The sequence below is a fragment of the Mastigoproctus giganteus genome, chromosome 4 (assembly GCF_048544385.1).
Source record: "Mastigoproctus giganteus isolate SK-2022 chromosome 4, ASM4854438v1, whole genome shotgun sequence".
Lineage (NCBI taxonomy): Eukaryota > Metazoa > Arthropoda > Arachnida > Uropygi > Thelyphonidae > Mastigoproctus > Mastigoproctus giganteus.
The window spans coordinates 21,296,981-21,316,275 of record NC_143578.1 but is presented as its reverse complement, the minus strand read 5'-3'; the positions used below and the strand labels follow the sequence as shown (position 1 = coordinate 21,316,275).

Genomic DNA, 19,295 nt, shown 5'->3' with positions numbered 1-19,295 from the left:
TTAACCTGATTAATTAAGTTGTTAAAGTCTAGAAGTTTAAAAGAGGTCTAGTGTCACCATCCCACACATGGAAACAATGTATCACAATAGGGTAGATTTATGATGTTTACACTTTATTTAAAAAAAAATGAAATGCTGAAAGCAAAAGAGAAAAACATCATTTTTTGTTGTTGTTTTTTTTTTATGAAAGGGAGGCAATATTTGTAATATGCTTGTGGGAAGAACAGTTACAAGTTACCATTATACTCAATAAAGGCATATGATCATGTACAGGAATATTAGCATTACTGAAGATGCAAGTTGCATTTCGTGAGAGATAAGACAAAAATAATGGTATTAAAATGGGTGTGCTAATGGAAATGGTATGATGTGCTAAATCAGATGTGTTTCCCCTGGAACAAACATGCAATTTAATTCAATCATGTAGACACACAAAAGTTGCACCAAGATATGCTATTACAAAAATCTACTCACTATTTCAATAAAAACATATTAGTTTTTATTGAAATAGTGAGTTAAACTGATCCACAATTTTAAAAACATCAATTTCCTCATGGGTTTAAAAATTTACTGAAATCCCAGCATTCGTAGAAACTTCAGTTAACACAATGCACTTACATAAAAGAAACAAATTATGTTCTTTGAAGAAACTACAGAATAGGGTTTGGAAAGTTTATTTTTTATAAATTATCCTTCTCTAGGCACACATAAGGGATAATGTAAACTATAAGGGATAATCCCTATTAACAAATTGCTTGTCTTAGTAACTAAAATTCAGTCTGTAAATCCCATAAATGTATAATACCAATATGAAATATTTATTTGATCAAACAACACAGACTTTATTTTATTTATTTTTTTTTATTATAAACAGTTAAGGATTTGAATTATTAATCATGAGTATGTTTCATATTAGCCATGAGTAAAAGCTGTATTTATATATTAACATTTTTGCTGAGTGCTTTTCCGATGACTTTTTTGACGCAGAATCGAAAACTGTAGGATTAAGTAAATCTGGATTGGGAAGGGCAGAGACAGTCTGGATTTATTCTCAGTATTACCAAATTAGTTAGCTACTGAAGAAGGTTGCTTGACAAAAAATATCTGATTTGACTTCTGTTAAACTGTAAGAAAATGGTTCTGAAGTCAGGTGGTTTTCCCACCAAGTAGGTTAAAAAGCTTATGATGCACATGTATGTTAACATGTTAATAGATGTAGGAACATGGGAACGTTAACTTACAACATGTATTTCTTAAACCAAACTTTTCAGTGTTTTCTGTTGGTGCTTTCCAAAATATTCTTTCAAAATCAGTGCGGTATAGTGTAAAATATATATAAGTATTCATTTGATTATTTATTTATTTTGTTAATTAAAATATTGATTTTTAAGTTCATGTACTAAAATTGAAAGTTCATAATCACAATAACACATAGTCAAAATAACACTATTACTTACTGGTCTTTTATTGGCACAACTTTCAATTACACTAAACAGCCTCTCAACAGAAGAACAATAATTACCACCTTCATATTGCTGCTCAAGTTGGGTAATAAGAGAATGAACATTGGAAGAAAGAATAGCCATTGGTCCTTTAGGGTTTTGTACCTGTAAGAAATATGTAATCATGTTATTATAGCTACTTTAAAGCAGACATTACAGTATATGTATTTGAGGATATTTATTCAATATCTCCCCTCAAAGCCAACTCCCACCAGCTAATCTCTTTAATTTCATTTCATTTTTTTTTTTTTTTCATTATTTCAGTAGTTATTTCACAATACAGTGAACCCTCAACTGACCAAGGTGAATGGGATTTGAATAAAAGAAATGCAACTTTTTTTCACATTTTTAATAGTGATTTGGGATTCATTTATTAATGTTTTCTAATCACCAGTACAAATACTGTACACATATTACAAAAATGTACAGTATATGTGTGGTATCATCATAAAATAACTTCTACAATTTTAGGTCTTATATTCATTTTAAGTGGGATATAAGGCTATATATCTTGTTAGGAAGAGCTAAAATTCTAGTATATTCTTATATTAAGTAGTGTTTATGATATTCAAAATATTATATTTGAATAATTGTATAACTGGTCTTCATCATTAAAAGAATAATGTTACTCATTAGCTTTACCACCAGATACAGTATGACTATTATCAGCACGAATAAACAGTGACACAAACACAAATGACAACCAGAAAAATTTATTATCAGTACAAACAAGCAGTAACCCCAGAGTAACGTATCAACTCTGTGGTACTACATTGACAGTGGTAGAGAACGAAAAAGACCTGGGGGTAATTGTGCATGCAGATATGAAGTTTTCTGAGCAGTGCAGACAGTCTGCAAGAGTAGCTCATGGTGTCTTGTCAATGATATACAGGAATTTTTCTAGCAGGGATAAGCAAGTGATTATCCCCTTGTATAAGGCAATGGTTAGGCCACACCTTGAGTACTGTATACAGGTCTGGAGGCCTCATTTTAAGAAGGATGTAGAGCTGTTGGTACAGAGAAGGGCAACAAGATTAGTGAATGGAACAAAGGGTTGCTCTTATGAAGAAAGGCTTAAGTTTTGCAAATTACAGTGCCTGGAGACTAGGCACCTGCGAGGTAATCTGATTGAGGTGTATAAAGCCTTGAATGGTTTGAGCATGCTCAATGCTAATGGGATTCTTTCTCTTGCTCAGAATAATCACCTGAGAGGGCATAAATTCAAATTGAGGAAAGACAGATGCAGGTTAGATGTGCGGAAGTTTGCCTTTAGCCAGCGGGTAGTTGTTGATGGAACAGATTTCCATCCTTTGTTGTGGAAGTTGATAGCCTAAATAAATTTAAGGCTGAGGTGGAGAGGTATTTGGAATGAACGGAGGGGTGAAATGGAAGCGTTTTTTTTTTTTTTTTTTTTTTGGCTGATGCTGCATAAGCCTGCTTTCTTGCATCATATGCCTCTGCTAATGCTAAAACTTTACAGCTTCATCAGCAGATATGGTTATAACTAGCAGCTGCAACACACCTGATATGGCTGAACATGGGTGAAACTGTTTATAAAAGTATTTCACTTGATATGCTCTTTTTTTTTTTTTTGATTTTTTTTTTATAATTTCACCAGAATTAACAAGTTTCACTGAAAATATAAAAAAAACATGACAGTTTAAAATTGCCAAATTTTTCATTAAAAAAAAATCACATCAAATAAACATTGTAATCTGATCCATTATTAACAATTCAAACATTGACTTCAAGCAGAATTTAAAAAAAAAAAAACCCTTTCCAGGGAAAAAACACAATTGGGTATCTGAGTGTTTTGACAAAGCACCAATCAGGTGCCCAATTTTGTAGTGATATTAATTAAATTTCCAAGAAGCTGCAGACATAATCTGAGATTATTACCATGTTGGCCAAGATTTTTATAGCTCCAGCGAACACTAAGTTTTTATATATATTTAGTCGTTTTATTGACTTAATTGTTATACTAAATTATTTTCTGTAAGTACCTTTATAGTCCTAGTCAAGCTCCTTGGTTTATTTGAATTTACATAGCAATATTGAAAGTTAATACTTGGTGTCCATAGATCTTACCGTTTGTAACTTGCCGCCATTGTTTATATGATACGGAATAGCATAATGTAACTCCCGAACTTCATAGCATAGAATTTAATATAAAACTAAATAGTGAAATACGTAGCACTGTGTTAGAAATCTGTTAGATTACTACAGTATTATAAATTAATCAGTAAAATTTATTAATCTTATTAAATTTCATTCTTAATTAAATTATACTTAAACAGAATCATGACCCAGAGTAGAGCACCAAAGCAATGAGCACAAAGTAGCGGCAGTACTGTGGCTTGTGGGAGAACCGAAGGGGGCAATTCTCCAATGCATCACATTCTAAAAACATGTGCAAAATGTGAACTGTTTGCAGACCAGTATATACAGAAGAGGACATGATCTAGCCTAGGAGGATGTCTTTGTGCTAGGTGCAGAGACTGTGAAGAAATTAGGCACCAACTCAGCATTCTGATGGCATCTATGAGAGTTGGAGGTGTACGGTAAAGGCCCACGAAAAAATTAATATAAAGGGCCCATCAAGCTTTCAGATGTCCAACCCAACGCCAGAGCACACTACTGTGCATCACACAACACAGTATCAATCTCCAAGGCAGAATGGGTTGGTTCCACAGGAACTAGTTATTGTTGGTGACTATTGTCAGAGAGACAAGGAATATATTATGCAAAAAATAGGTTGAACAGGACAAGGGAATGTCTGCCAGGGGTGAAAGTAGATGACATTGTAGGACAGATATCATTTTTAAGAGCACAAAAGGTGATACTGTTGTACACATTGGCACTAATGACTTTAAGATTAAAAAATCTGCAGATTCACTTAACAAGTAAATCTGCAGATGTGGTTACAAAGGAACTGGATGTAAAAAATAATTTTGATATCATATATTTGGATTTCAGGAAAGCTTTTGACACTGTTGCACTCTGTCTTCTCCCACTCAACCATCCAAAAGGATGGTTGAGTGGGAGAAGACAGAGGGTGGTAATTAATGGGTGCTCCTCTTCGTGGACTAAAGTTATTAGTGGGGTCCCACAGGGTTTGGTCTTGGGTCCTCTGTTGTTTTGTATATTTATCAATGATATTGATGAAGGTATATCAGGCTTAGTGTCGAAGTTTGCAGATGATACAAAGGTTGGCCGGGTTGTTAATGACAGTAATGGCAGTGTACTACTGCAACAGGATCTAGATAATTTGGGCAGATGGGCTAAGTAGTGGCAAATGAAGTTTAACCTTGACAAATGCAAAGTAATGCATATGGGTAGAAGTAACCCCAGAGAAATGTACCAACTGTGTGGTACTACACTTAAGGTGGTAGAAGATGAAAAAGACCTGGCTGCCAGGGCAGGTCAGGGGTTTTGTCAATGATATATAGGAATTTTGCTAGCAGGGAAAAGGAGGTGATTGTATAAGGCATAAGGCAATGGTCAGGCCAAGCCTTGAGTACTGCGTACAGGTCTGGAGGCCTCATTTTAGGAAGGATGTAGATTTGCTTGAGCGTGTACAGATAAGGGCAACAAGTTAGGTGAGGGGAATGAAGGGATCCTCTTACCAAGAGATGCTAAGTTCTGCAAATTGCAGTGGCTGGAGACTAGGCACCTGCATGGTGATCTGATTGAGGTGTATAAGGCCTTGAATGGATTGAGCACGCTGAATTCTGATGGGATCCTTCCACTTAGCATTAGCATAGGCATATGATGCAAGAAAGCAAGCTTATGCAGCATCAGCCAAGAAAAAAAAAAATAAATAAATAACTTCCCCCATTCGTTCGAAATACCTGTCCAGCTGAGCCTTAAATTTATTTAGGCTATCAACTTCCACTACAAGGGATGGAAGTCTGTTCCACCAACCAACCACCCACTGGCTAAAGGCCAATTTCCGCACGTCTATCCTACATCTGTCTTTCCTCAATTTGAATTTATGCCCTCTCAGGTGATTATTCTGAGCAAGAGGAAGAATCCAATCAGCATTGAGCATGCTCAAAATATTCAAGGCTTTCTACACCTCTATCAGATCACCTCGCTGGTGCCTAGTCTCCAGACACTGTAATTTGCAAAACTTAAGCCTTTCTTCGTAAGAGTACCCCTTTGTTCCATTCACTAATCTTGTTGCCCTTCTCTGTACTCGTTCCAGCAGCTCTACATCATTCTTGAAATGAGGCCTCCAGACCTGTATACAGTACTCAAGGTGTGGCCTGACCATTGCCTTATACAAGGGAATAATCACCTCCTTATCCCTGCTAGCAAAATTCCTGTATATCATTGACAAGACACCATGAGCTACTCTTGCAGCCCATCTGCACTGCTCAGAGAACTTCATATCTGCCTGCACAATTACCCCCAGGTCCTTTTCATTCTCTACCACTGTCAGTGTAGTACCACAGAGTTGATATGTTGCTCTGGGGTTGCTGTTTCCCCATATGTAGTACTTTACATTTTCCAAGGATAAACTTCATTTGCCACCTCTCAGCCCATCTTCTCAACATTTCCAGATCCTGTTGCAGCAGCATAGTGTCAGTAGTGTCCTTGACAACCCTGCCAACCTTTGTATCGTCTGCAAACTTGGACATCAAGTTTGATATACCATCATCAATATCATTTATTAATACAGAAAATAATAATGGACCCAACACTGAATCCTGAGGGACTCCACTAATAACATCAGTCCACGATCAGCAGTGTCCATTGATTACCACTCTCTGTCTTCTCCCCCTCAACCACCCCTTTATCCATAGCAGCAATTTGTTTCCAATGCCACACTGCTCAAATTTGTGCAGCAGTCTTACATGTGCAACAGTATCAAAAACCTTTCTAAGATCCAAGTATATAATATCAAAGTTATTCCCTGCATCCAGTTCTTTTGTGACTGCATCATAGTATCCAAATAAATTGGTCAGGCAAGACTTCCCCTTAACAAAGCCATGCTGTGTCCAAGCTATAACTGAAGTCTTGTCTAGATGATCCTGCAGTGCTTCTTTAACCAGTGCCTACATTAATTTTCCTGGAACAGAATTTAAACTCACAGGTCTATAATTACTTGTGTCACCCCCTTGATCCTCCTTTGTGAATTGGGGTCACATTTGCACATCTCCAGTCCATGGGTACCTCCCCTGAGTCCAAGGAAGTTGTCATAATTATAGCTAAGGGTTTGCTTACTTCCTTTGCTGCCTCCTTTAATATAACTGGATAGATCCCATCCACCCCAGGTGCCTTTCTTGTGTTTATCTTCAACAATTTCTTCTCCACTTTACTCTCAGTTATTACAAGATTCTCTAGCTTACTGCCAGAGTTAAATACACCTCTGGCATTCCCCTCGCTGAATAACTCCTCATGTGTGAATGTCGATGCAAAATATTCATTTAGTTTGTTAGCTACCTGAGCAGGATCATCAACAGTTGGCCCATCGATATCAAGTGGACCAATCTGATTCGTCCCCTTCCTTCTAGACTTTACATATGTAAAGAACTCTTTGCTGTTTTTCTTTGCTTCTCTTGCCAAAGATTGCTCGTAATCTGCCTTTGCCTGCCTAACCTCCTTTGTAACTCGGTTACAGATCAACTTGTATCTATCATAGGCTTCTGTGTTGTTGTTGTTGGAGTGGGATTTATTGGCGCAAGGGCTGCTATGACCATATTGCGCCTGTTACTTTGGAGTGTTTGTCAATATAGGAAAGGAGACTATTCTAGAAGTGATTGTATGCGTTGATCATTTTTAGAAAAGTGAACAGTTCTGATAAAGTGGCATCATTTCCAAGTATGTGGCTTAGTTGCAGAGGTTTTTGTGAGCTAATTAAAGATCTGAAACATGCGATTCTAGCTGAATGATAATGTGTACACTCAATGATAATATGTTTTACAGTAAGTATTGAACTACAATGTGGGCAAAGTGGAGGATCTTCTCCTAGCAGTAGAAATAGGTGTGTAAGATGTGTATGGCCAATTCGTGCTCTTGCCAGCACGACCTCTTCCTGCCTGTTTGATCTGGAACTGGATCTCCACAACTGTGGATTGTGTTTTATTTCAAGAAGTTTGTTACCTGTTTGATTATGCCACATTTCAGACCACATCTCAGTACATATCCGCCGTATGACTGGTTTATAATTAGAAAAAGGAACAGGGATGGAATCGAAGCAAGTGGGGTGTTTTGCTGCTTCGTCTGCACGCTCATTTCCTGGAATTCCAACGTGGCTTGGTATCCAGCAAAACGTGACAGTCCGATTATTTTTGTTGAGATGGCATAACTGTGACCTGATTTGTGAGAGGAATGGATGCAAATGTTGTGATTTATTCTGTAGGGCATTCACCGCACTTAAAGAATCTGTATATATTATTACTTGGGTGTTTGGAACATCGTTAAGGAGTTTTAAAGCCATTTTGATTGCGTATAGTTCGGCCGTAAAAACACTGCATTCAAGTGGTAATTGGACAGAGACAGTGCATGTAGGACTCATTACTGCAGCTCCCACGGATATATCAGTTTTGGAGCCGTCCGTGTATATCTGACACTGTGAGCATTTGTCAATGCGTGATTCGCATGCAGTTGTCTAAGATTGTGGTTCGATAAGGAGTGTTTTCCCCACTGAAGAAAATAGTCGTCGCAATGAGGTATATACATTGCCCATGGTGCTTGTACTGCGTCCGTAGCTTGAAAGATATTTCCAAGATAGATGTTCCAATTTTGAGTTACCTCTTGTAGCCGAATACCAGCGGGTTTGTTTTCGTTGGGTTTATTTCTATATAAGTTTTCCCACTGCGGTTCAAAAAGATATGTCCAGATGGGATGAGACGGGTGACTACGTAATTTGACTGCATAACTAAGAAGCAATACTTTTCTCCTAAGATGTAGTGGCGGTTCATTGGCATCTATATACATACTTTGCACTGGGGATGTCTTAAAGGCCCCTAAGGCAATCCTGAGAGCACTATGCTGGACCGGATTGAGCCAAGCCAATGCTGTCTTTCGTGCAGAATCATAAATTGGGGCTCCATAATCTAGACGAGATCTTATTAAGGTTCGATATAGATGTAGAAGAGTGAAGCGATCGGCTCCCCATGTCATGGAAGAGATAACTTTGAGGATATTAATCTTTTTCATGCACTGAGTTCGTATTTGTCGTATATGTGCCTGAAAGGTAAGTTTGGTGTCAAGTATAAGGCCCAAGAACCGAATACTTTTGCTAAGTGGTATTTTTTGGGTTCCTAATATTAGCTCCGGATCTGGATGGAGCTGACACTTTTTGCAAAAATGGATAGCAGTTGTTTTTGTTGCAGAGAGACGATAGCCATTGCGGGATGCCCATGACTCTATTTTGTTTATCGAGAGCTGCAATTGTCGCTCAATGGAGCGCATGCTTTGTGAATGATAGGATATAGTAAGGTCATCTGCATATAAATAGGTGTCAACATTAGCCGGAATATTTTCTGTTGCATTATTTAGCCTAACTGCAAAGAGCGTTTCACTTAGAACTGATCCTTGTGGGACCCCTTCTTCTTGGACAAATGTACGGGAGAGTGAATTGCAGTAACGCACTTGAAAGGTCCTGTTTTCTAGAAAACTCTGTATGATAAGGGGTAGCTGACCCCGGAGCCCTGTGGCATACAGATTTTGAAGTATGCCGTACCGCCAGGTGGTATCAAAGGCTTTTTCGATATCCAAGCAAATCATGACTAGATGTTCTTTACGGATAAAAGCATTGCGTATGTTGGATTCTGCCTTGACCATAAGGTCTAGAGTTGACCGATTTTTCCAAAATCCGTACTGATTCTTATTCATCACCGAATGAGATTCTAGATACCATACTAAACGGGCGTGGATCATTTTTTATAGTGTCTTACCAAGGCAACTGCTGAGAGATATTGGCCGATAGTTTCGTGGATCTGATTGATCCTTTCCAGGTTTAGCAAAGGCTAGAACTATTGAGTGACGCCAAGAAAGAGGAAAGTAGCCATCTGAGAATATCCGGTTGAAGTATATTAGTAATGAATTCAAAGCTTGTTTGTTTAAATGTTTAAGCATTATATAGTATATCCCATCAGGCCCTGGTGCACTATCACCCGACCTATTTAGACAGCTCTCTAGTTCAAATGGTGTAAAAGGTCGATTATATGGAGGAGATGCCCTTGTATTGAAGTTCAGGTTATGCTTTTCTGCTTTAGCTTTTAGCTGTTTAAAAGTAGACTCATATGCTGATGCTGCAGAGATTTGGAAAAAGCAATCTGCCAGGGCATTTGCAATTTCTGTTGGAGAGGAGAAGTCTTTACCTTTCCAGCTTATAATGGGCATTGATTCGGGGAACAGTTTACCATTCAGCTTTTTGATTTTGTTCCAGATTTTTCTAATCTCTGTATTTTTCGTAATAGTGGAAGCGAACCGGATCCAAGAGTCTTTTTTCGCTTTTTTCTGCACATAACGTGCCTTTGCTTTAAGTTTCTTAAAATTAATCAGGTTTTCAGTTGTTGGATACTTGCGAAATCGATTCCATGCTTTATTCTTTTCTTTTTTAGCACCACGGCATGCATCATTCCACCAGATATTGGCATGTCTGCGAGGACCGGCTGTGGTTTTTGGTATAGCACAGGTTGCAGCTGTTATTATCTGTGCAGTAATGTTGTCGGTAACTTTATCTATGGACTGGCTTTTGATGACTTCATTATCAAAGGAAATTGAATCTGTGAACTTGTTCCAATCTGCTTTTGAAAATTTCCATTTTATGCGGCTAGCTATATGTGTGGTTCTGTTTGTTTGCAATTTGCAAATAATTGGGTAATGGTCACTGTTTAGTGGGTTACTTGAAACTATCCACTGAATGATTGGGAATAGTTTTGGGGAACATATTGATAAGTCTATGGCAGTAGATACTCCGGTGGGAAAATGAATATAAGTGTCAGCACCAGTGTTTAATAATGTGAGATTCTGGCTGTCAAGAACTGTTTCAATAAGTTTTCCTCGTTTGTCTATCTGGGGAGATCCCCACATAGTGTGGTGCCCATTGAAATCTCCTAGTAGAATGAAAGGAGATGGAAGCTGCTTTATAAGGTCCTCCAGTTCTTTCGCGGTGAATTCTTTGTTTGGGGAAAGGTATACAGGGACAATGGTTAAAGTAAAATTTAAAACAATACGTACGGCTACAGCTTCTAATGTGGTCTGCAGGGAGATCTGTTTTGTAGGAACTTTGTTGTCAACTAGTATGGCTACGCCTCCTCTGGTTGAGTTAGTATTGCTTCTGTCTTGTTGATAGATACTATAATTTTTAATCACTGGAGTCACCTGCGGGGTTAGATTGGTTTCTTGCAAGCAGAGGCTGATTGGACTGTGCTGTTTGATTAGGTCATAAATATCAAATATATTGCTTCGTAGACCTCTACAGTTCCACTGTATAATATTCTGCATTATTTAGTTTTTGGGATTGGGTATGGCTCTGTCTGTTTTTTTATATCCAGCCTGCTTGTGTCATTCTGGTTTCATCTTTTCTTTTTTTGGGAAGTTAGGACGCCCAATGTCCATATCATCTTCTGCATGTAAATCTAATATTGTCTCATCATGCAGGGTACCAGCATCAATGTCCATATTTCCTGAGCATGGTTGTTTTGCAATATTTGGGGATGATGCTTTCGATTTCGCAGTTTCTGGTAGAGTACCAGTTGCAGTTGGTGGGACTGTTAGCGGAGTATTGTTAGCACAAGTCACTTTACATTGTTCTGTAGGTGGCTGCTGTGGGAACAACAGCACTGATCGGGCCCAATCAGCAATTGACTGGTACCTATGACTGGTAGCATAGGTAATTTTTGGCATACTGAGCATAACTTTTTTCCTAGCTTCCTGGTAGGTGACCTTTTGCTCAACTTTGTATTTCTGAATCTCTTTTCCTACCCTCCAGAGTTCACATGATTTTGAGTATGCTGGATGCTGGCCTTTACAATTTGGGCATTGTGGCGTTTCTGCATTGCAGTCCGTTTGAGCATGAGCTTTAGAACCACAGTTTGGGCAGATGGCGTCTCCTCGACATACTGTTTGTGAGTGTCCAAATTTTTGACACTTGAAACATCTGATTGGGTTCGGAATGTAGGGACGTATTCGGCAATTAAGGTATCCGGCTTTGACACATGATGGTAAGGTTGGTGTACTAAATGTGAGGATAATATTCCTAGTGGGAACAAGTTCACCATCTTTTTTAATTATTATCCGCTTTGCTTGAACTACCTTTTGATCTTTTAGTTCTTCCACTATCTCATCTTCAGTGACATTCATCAGGTCCCACTCTGCTATTACTCCTTTGGAACTATTTAAAGTGGCATGAGGGGTGACCTGTACTGGTATTCTGCCGAAGGTTGATAATTTCAGTAGAGACTGAGAATGCTGGTGCTTAGTTGTTTCAACTAGAAGATCTCCAGATTGGAGTCTTTTCACCATTTTCGGTGAACCAGCCACACTTTCCAAACATTTCTGGATTAGAAATGGTGAAAGTGAACTCACAGGTTTGGCAGAAAGAGAATGTAATATGAGGAACGCTGGATATTCCTGCTGATTCTCATTTTTGCGTAGTCTCTTAGATTGTGATTCGTCACGTTCGGGTTCATTTAAGTCATGACATGAGTGTCTAGGCTCAAGTACTGGAAAGTTGTCATAATCCATGGTTGCTCCTTTTAGCCCCAGAGGATAACTTTTCCTCCAGGTTACCGGCCCCGCCACGTGGAGGCAGGAACGGTGCCACCAGTGACCAAGCGATTAGAGATTAGTGTGTTATGTATGTTATTTCTATATACAAGAAGAAGAAAGGTACCTTTCCTTTCTTTTTGAAACAGCTTACTTCTTTATTTAGAAGAGCTGAAAACAAATAACTTAGCAAATGAACACTTGAAATTTCTCTGAAATCTATTAACTCTAGAGAAGGCGCTTTGAAATTCGCTTTTAGATTCGCTTTGATCACTCGCTTGGCACTCGGGGCCGGCTTCTGTGTTAATTTATATGTATATACCATGCATTTTCCTTCTCTGTCATATGTCTCATTAGTTCATCTGACATCCATTTAGGCCTAAACCTTGAACAATATTTCTTAGTTGGTATGTAAAGCCTAGTAGCTTCCAAGATAAGTTCTTTGAATGCTTCCCATTTTGAATTTACTGTTGGTAACATCTTCAGTTGGTCCCACTGTATAGAATTTAAATACTGTCTCAGACCATCGTAGTCGCCTTTACAAAAGCAATAACTCTTCCCTTTACCCCTGATGGTAGTTACCTCTTTAAGTAAATCCCACTTCAGCACACTGTGATCACTGCCACCTAGTGGTTCCTTTATCTGCAGATTCTTAATGCATGATGAATCACTACTGATAATCAAATCAAGAGTATTACTCTCTCTAATTGCCTCCCGAACATGCTGATGTAGAAAACAATCATCCAACAAATCCACAAAGCCTTGCTAGTGTGTGAGTGACCAACCCACAAATTCCAGTCAATATCTGGGAAATTAAAATCCCCCATTATAAGACTCTCTGATGTACTGGCGCACTCTATTTCCCTGTACAGTTTCTTATTATACTCATCAGAGTCATTAGGCCTAGAGCACACTCCTACCCTCAATTTTGATCTCCCAATGCTTATGTCACACCAAACTGACTCGACACTGCACTGTCCAGCGATGTTGACTGGCTTCACCTACTTGGATTTTATGTGTTTCTTAACTAATAAAATAACCCCTCCTCCCTTCCTATCCTTTCTGAACACATTGTACTCCCCAAATTCCAGTTCTGCATTCCATATATCTGTGTTGGGAATGCAGAACTTGTTCAGATTACGAACCTAAGGGGGCATAAATTCAAATTAAGAAAAGACAGATGTAGAATAGATGTGCGGAAATTTGCCTTTAGCCAGCGGGTAGTTAATTGCTGGAACAAACTTTCATCTGTCGTTGTGGAAGTTGATAGGTTAAATAAATTTAAGGAGGAACTGGACAGGTATTTGGAGGGAATGGTGTGATTTTTTTTTTTTTTTTTTTTGGCTGATGCTGCATAAGCTCTTACACTTGCTTTCTTGCATCACATGCCACTACTACTACTAGTACAGGTCAATGTTGAAAAAAGTCGCAATTCTGCCCCGACATGATAGGAGGGAGTATATGATGACAGCCTTGTCAATCAATTCGACCCTGTAGAGATTGTGCAAGGCTCACAGGGTAGAATTTTTTTCAGCGTGGTCTGTGCTTGCTAACAGGAGAGATTGCTTCTACAGGGATGGGATACACTTAAATAGAAAGGGTGCAAGAATATTTGCTGATGCTATCGATGCAGTGTTAGGTGGGCCAAAAAATTCTACCTTGGGGGAGGACATTCACAGACTAAAAGATTAACAGTAGTAGCAGGCAGAAGGGAAAGCGATTCTTGCACTGCTTCTATTGTAATGAGCAGTAGTCTAGACAGCAAGTTGCTGGGGATTTCAAGAGCTGCTGGGAGTCATCATGGAACAAGTAAATACATGGGACGTGTTAGGGTAACTAAGAGTAAGAACAGGTGCATGTATACTTGCATGTACACCAATGCTAGAAGTATAATAAATAAATTTGATGAATTTAAAGTGATGTTCAAGACATCAAAGGCAGATATTGTTGTGATATCAGAGACATGAGGTCACATGAGGTCGTATAGTTATTTTTCGATATCAGCAGATATCAGCAGTGCAGAATTGGAATTTGGGGAGTACAATGTGTACAGAAAGGATATACAGGATAAGAATGAGGGTCGGGGTTATGCTGTTAGTTAAGAAACACAAAATCTAAGGAAGTACATCCAGTTGATATGAGTGGACAGTGCAATGTTGAATCTGTTTGGTGTGACATAAACACTGGGAAAGGGAAAATGAGAGTGGGAGTGTGTTATAGGCCTAATGATTCAGATGAGTACAACGAACAGTTGTGCAGAGAAATAGTGGCCACTAAATCAGAATGTCTTGTAATGGCTGATATTAACTTTCCAGATATTGACTGGAACTTGTGGGTTGATCATATGCACGCTAGCAAGACTTCTCTGGATTTAATGGAAGATTGTTTTCTACAGCAACATGTTCGAGGATCAATCAGAATGAGTAATACTCTTCATAAGATTATTAGCGGTGATTATTCATGCATTAAGAATTTGCAGATAAAGGAACCACTAGCTGACAGTGATCACAGTCTACTGATGTGGGATTTACTTAAAGATGTAACTACCATCAAGGGTAAAGGGAAGGGCTTTTGCTTTCGTAAAGGTGACTACGGTGGTTTGAGACAGTATTTATATTCTATATGGTGAGACCAACTGATGATGTTACCAACAGCAAATTCAAAATGGGAAGCATTCAAAGAATTAATCTCAGAAGCTACTAGACTTTTCATACCAACTAAGAAATACTGTTCAAGGTTCAGGCCTAAATGGATGTCAGATGAATTAATGAGGCTCATGGCAGAGAAGTAAAATGTGTGGGATGCATATAAAGTATCAGGTGACACAGAAGCAGGTTTAAACTAGTCTGTAATCAAGTCACAAAGGAGGTTAGGCAGGCAAAGGCAGATTACGAGAAATCTCTGGCAAAGGATGCAAAGAAAAACAGAAAAGAGTTCTTTACTTATATAAACTCTAGAAGAAAGTGGATGAATCAGATTGGTCCACTTAACATAGATGGTTCAACTATTGATGATCCTGCTCAAGTAGCTGATAAACTGAATGAGCATTCAGCATCTACATTCACACATTAGGAGTTATTCGAGGAGGGGAATGCCAGCAATTTATCAAACTCTAACAGGGAGCTAAGTGATTTTGTAATAACTGAGAGCAAAGTGGAGGAGAAATTGTTGAAGTTAAATATAAAAACGACACCTGTGGCAGATGGAATCTATCCAGTTATATTGAAGGAGGCAGCAAGGGAAGTAAGCAAACCCTTAGCCATAATTATGGGAGCATCCTTTGAGTCAGGGGAGTTCTCCATGGACTTGAGATGTGCAAATGTATCCCTAATTCACAAAGGGAGGTGCAAAGGGTGACACAAATAATTATTTTTCTGTTAGTTTAACCTCTCTTCTGATATTTGCAGACTGGTTAAAGAGGTGATACACAATCACCTAGAGAAGACTGCAGTAATAATTCAGACACAGCATGGGTTTGTTAAGGGGAAGTCTTGTCTGACCAATTTGACTGAATACTACGATGAGGTCACAAAGGAACTGGATGCAAAAAATAATTTTGATATCATATACATGGATTTCAGGAAAGCTTTTGATACTGTTGCATATGGATGACTGCTGTACAAATTCAAGTGGTATGGCATTAAGGGCAAGTCGTTGCAATGGATAAAGGTTGAGTGGGAGATGGCAATAAATGGGCACTGCTCTACGTGGACTAATGTGATTATTGGAGTCCCCCAGCATTCGGTGCTGGGCCCATTGTTGTTTTGTGTATTTATCAATGATATCAATGAAGGTATATCAGGCTTAATGTCCAAGTTTGCAGATGATACAAAGGTTAGCAGGGTGGTTAATGATAGTAAAGACAGTATGCTACTGCAACAGGATCTAGAAAAGTTAGGCAGATGGGCTGAGATGTGGCAACTGAAGTTTAACATTGACAAATGCAAAGTACTCATTCTCCACCTTCCTGAGTACTTTGACAAATGCAAAGTACTCAGGAAGGTGGAGAATGAGAAAGACCTGGGGGTAATTGTGCAATCAGGTATAAAGTTCTCTGACCACTGCAGATGGGCTGCCAGAGCAAGTCATGGAGTTTTGTCAATGATATATAGGAATTTTGCTAGCAGCGACAAAGAGGTGATTATCCCTTTGTATAAGGCAATGGTCAGGTCACACCTTAAGTATTGCATACAGGTCTGAAGGCCTCATTTTAGGAAGGATGTAGGTTTGCTAGAAGGAGTACAGAGGAGGGCAACAAGATTGGTGGGAGGAACAAAGGGGTGCACTTACGAAAAAAGGCTCAAGTTTTGCAAGTTGCAGCATCTGGAGACTAGACACCCACGAGATGATCTGATTGAGGTGTATAAGGCCTTGAATGGTTTGAGCAGGCTTAATGCTGACGGAATACTTCCGTTTGCTTAGACTAAGAATCTGAGGGAGCATAGATTCAAATCGAGGAAAGACAGTTGTAGAATAGACGTGGAAAATTTGCCTTTAGCCAGCGGGTAGTTGACTGCTGGAACAGCCTTCCATCTGTTGTTGTGGAAGTTAATAGCTTGAATAAATTTAAGGCTAAACTAGACAAACATTTGGAGTGACCGGATGGGTGAAATGGCATTTTTTTGGCTAATGCTGTATAAGCTTGCTTTCTTGCATCATATGCCTAACTAATGCTAATGGCTTCACTAGTAAAGTATCACAACAAAGGGAATGCCAAAATGAATGACAAGAGTTGTTAGATCTTGTATTCTCAAGAAGAAAGCATGGGACAGTAACAGATTATTGCATGCTGCCACATATAAGAACTGTAAGTATATGTAGCATAACAACACTAAGAATCAGATAAGAAAGCAAAAGCTGAGTATTAGAAAACAGAATGGCAAAAAAGAGCAAAGAATGGAAATAAAAAGCTTTTCTCATATTTTAATGCAAAAAGCAAAAAAAAAAGTATGATTTCACCATATCAAACCAGGAGGGACCCCCTAAGCACAAAATGGTGAAATCATACACATTCCAGCTGGGATTGCCAACAAAGTTAAATAGGTATTTTGCAGCCATCATTTTCACAACTGGCAGCATATTTCAATATGGGGGAGTACCGAAAAAGAGTGCGACAGGGTAACATTACTGATAAAATGATCTTTGACAAGCATCTATAAGACTCCTCAGGTAGATGAAGTACATCATATTAAATAACATGTACATTGTCATGTAAATAACACGTACGTTGTCATGTAAATAACAGGTACATCACGTTAAATAACACAACAAAAAATAATATGCATCATACCATCTGGATTTCTGCTGAAATGATCAATGGACTCTGGAATGATTCCTTTTGACTAGATAAGGGCAAATATCTCACCCATTCATAAGAGAGGGGCTAAGTTGGAATTGAGTAACTATAGACTAGGGAGTTTGATTTCGATAGTAGATAAGATAACGAAATCAGTGATTAAGGATACAATACAGAAACACCTTCATAAGAATGAAGTTCTAAAGGAAATATAGCATTGATTTGTGAAGGAAAAATCTTGCCCTGAACCTGGTTAATTATTTCGAAATCATAGAGAATTTACATGCTTTTATAAAGCTTATTAGCATTAGCAGAGGCATACGATGCAAGAAAGCAAGCTTATGCGACATCAGCCAAAAAAAAAAAAAAAACAACCTCCATTTCACCCCTCCATTCGTTCCAAATTCCTGTCCAGTTCAGCCTTAAATTTATTTAGGCTATCAACTTCCACAACAAAAGATGGAAGTCTGTCCCACCAATCAACTACCAACTAGCTAAAGGCAAATTATAAATTAGTTCCCCATGAGAGGATGTATTGGGAGTGTGCTGGAATTACTGAGAACATCCTCAAGTGCATTGGAAGTGGCTAAGTCTAACGAGACAGAAGATATGTTTCTAAAATAATGGGCATTTATCAGAGTGGATTAATGTAATGAGCAAAGTCCTTCAAGGTTCAGTGCTGGTGCCCTTCTTGTTTCTGATTTTCCTCAATGATACTGATCAGGTTGTATGGGGAAAGTTGTCAAAGTTTGTTGATTAAATGTGGGTAGAACACTCAGATTAGACATAAGGTCTGAAAGATGGGAACTGAAGTTTTGTTCTACTAAATGCAAATTTTGCATCTGGGGAAAGGAAATCCAAGGTTGATATACAGACTAGAAAGCATGGAATTAAAGGTAGTTCAGGATGAGAAAAATTTTGGAGTTATGCTCCAGTAAATATAAAGTAAATATATAAGCAGGTAGCTAGGAAGGTTCAGGGTGTACTATTAATGATCAATAGAACCTTCACCAGCAGAGAGAGTAAGATGCTATTATTCCTCTTCATAAAATGATAATAAAACCTCATTTTTGAATAATATATTCAGGTCTGGAAACCTCACCTAAAAAAAAAAAAAAACAGGATATACAGCTTCTAGAGAGGGTCCAAGTAAAGTCAATTATATTAGTTAGAAATGCTAATGGTTGTCCCTATGTGGAATTCCAGCTTTGATTAATACTAATACTAAGCAAGCTCTTTCTTTTGAGTTAATTAAGATTAAGTCAATGGGTTAAGACTTTTCTCACTTTGCCCTTCTTTAAGCACAGCACACAGACAAGGATAAGTGCAATAAATTAACTGATGAACCACTAACAGATATTATCAATCTACCTTTATTTAATGCTCATTTTTGTATAAGCTCACAAATTCTGCTTAGGCATGAATATATATAATAACACAGTATTTAGACTTAACAAAAGGTAAAAGTGAAAATGTTTTTGAATGGAATTGCAAGAAAAGTATGAAAAGAGTCCCAGATCAGATTAATGCTATCAAATTATTGATTAAACATTCAATCAGTCTGTAAAATAATTACAATAGTATGTAATTATTATAGATAAGGATTTAAGATAAAGGATTTGAACATTGTTTAAAGTACAATATTGTACAATAAAAGCTATACCATAGAGCCCTATTCTAATTAATAGAATAAGAGTGCATTAGGCCAGAGTTAGCCTTTAGGCCAATAAGGAAGATAAGATTTTAGAATATTCATTATAAAAGTATACCCA

At 38.1% G+C, this 19,295-nt stretch overlaps 1 protein-coding gene across 2 annotated transcripts in view; it reads right to left on the bottom strand.

Moving 5' to 3' along the window:
- Window positions 1-19,295, bottom strand: part of gig (TSC complex subunit tuberin) — a 613,633-nt gene that overhangs the window by 413,700 nt on the left and 180,638 nt on the right. For both annotated transcript variants that reach the window (XM_090372592.1, XM_090372593.1), the window contains exon 13: window positions 1,458-1,607. In XM_090372592.1, coding sequence (XP_090228718.1) covers window positions 1,458-1,607 — 150 coding nt within the window. The remainder of the gene's footprint in view (window positions 1-1,457; window positions 1,608-19,295) is intronic.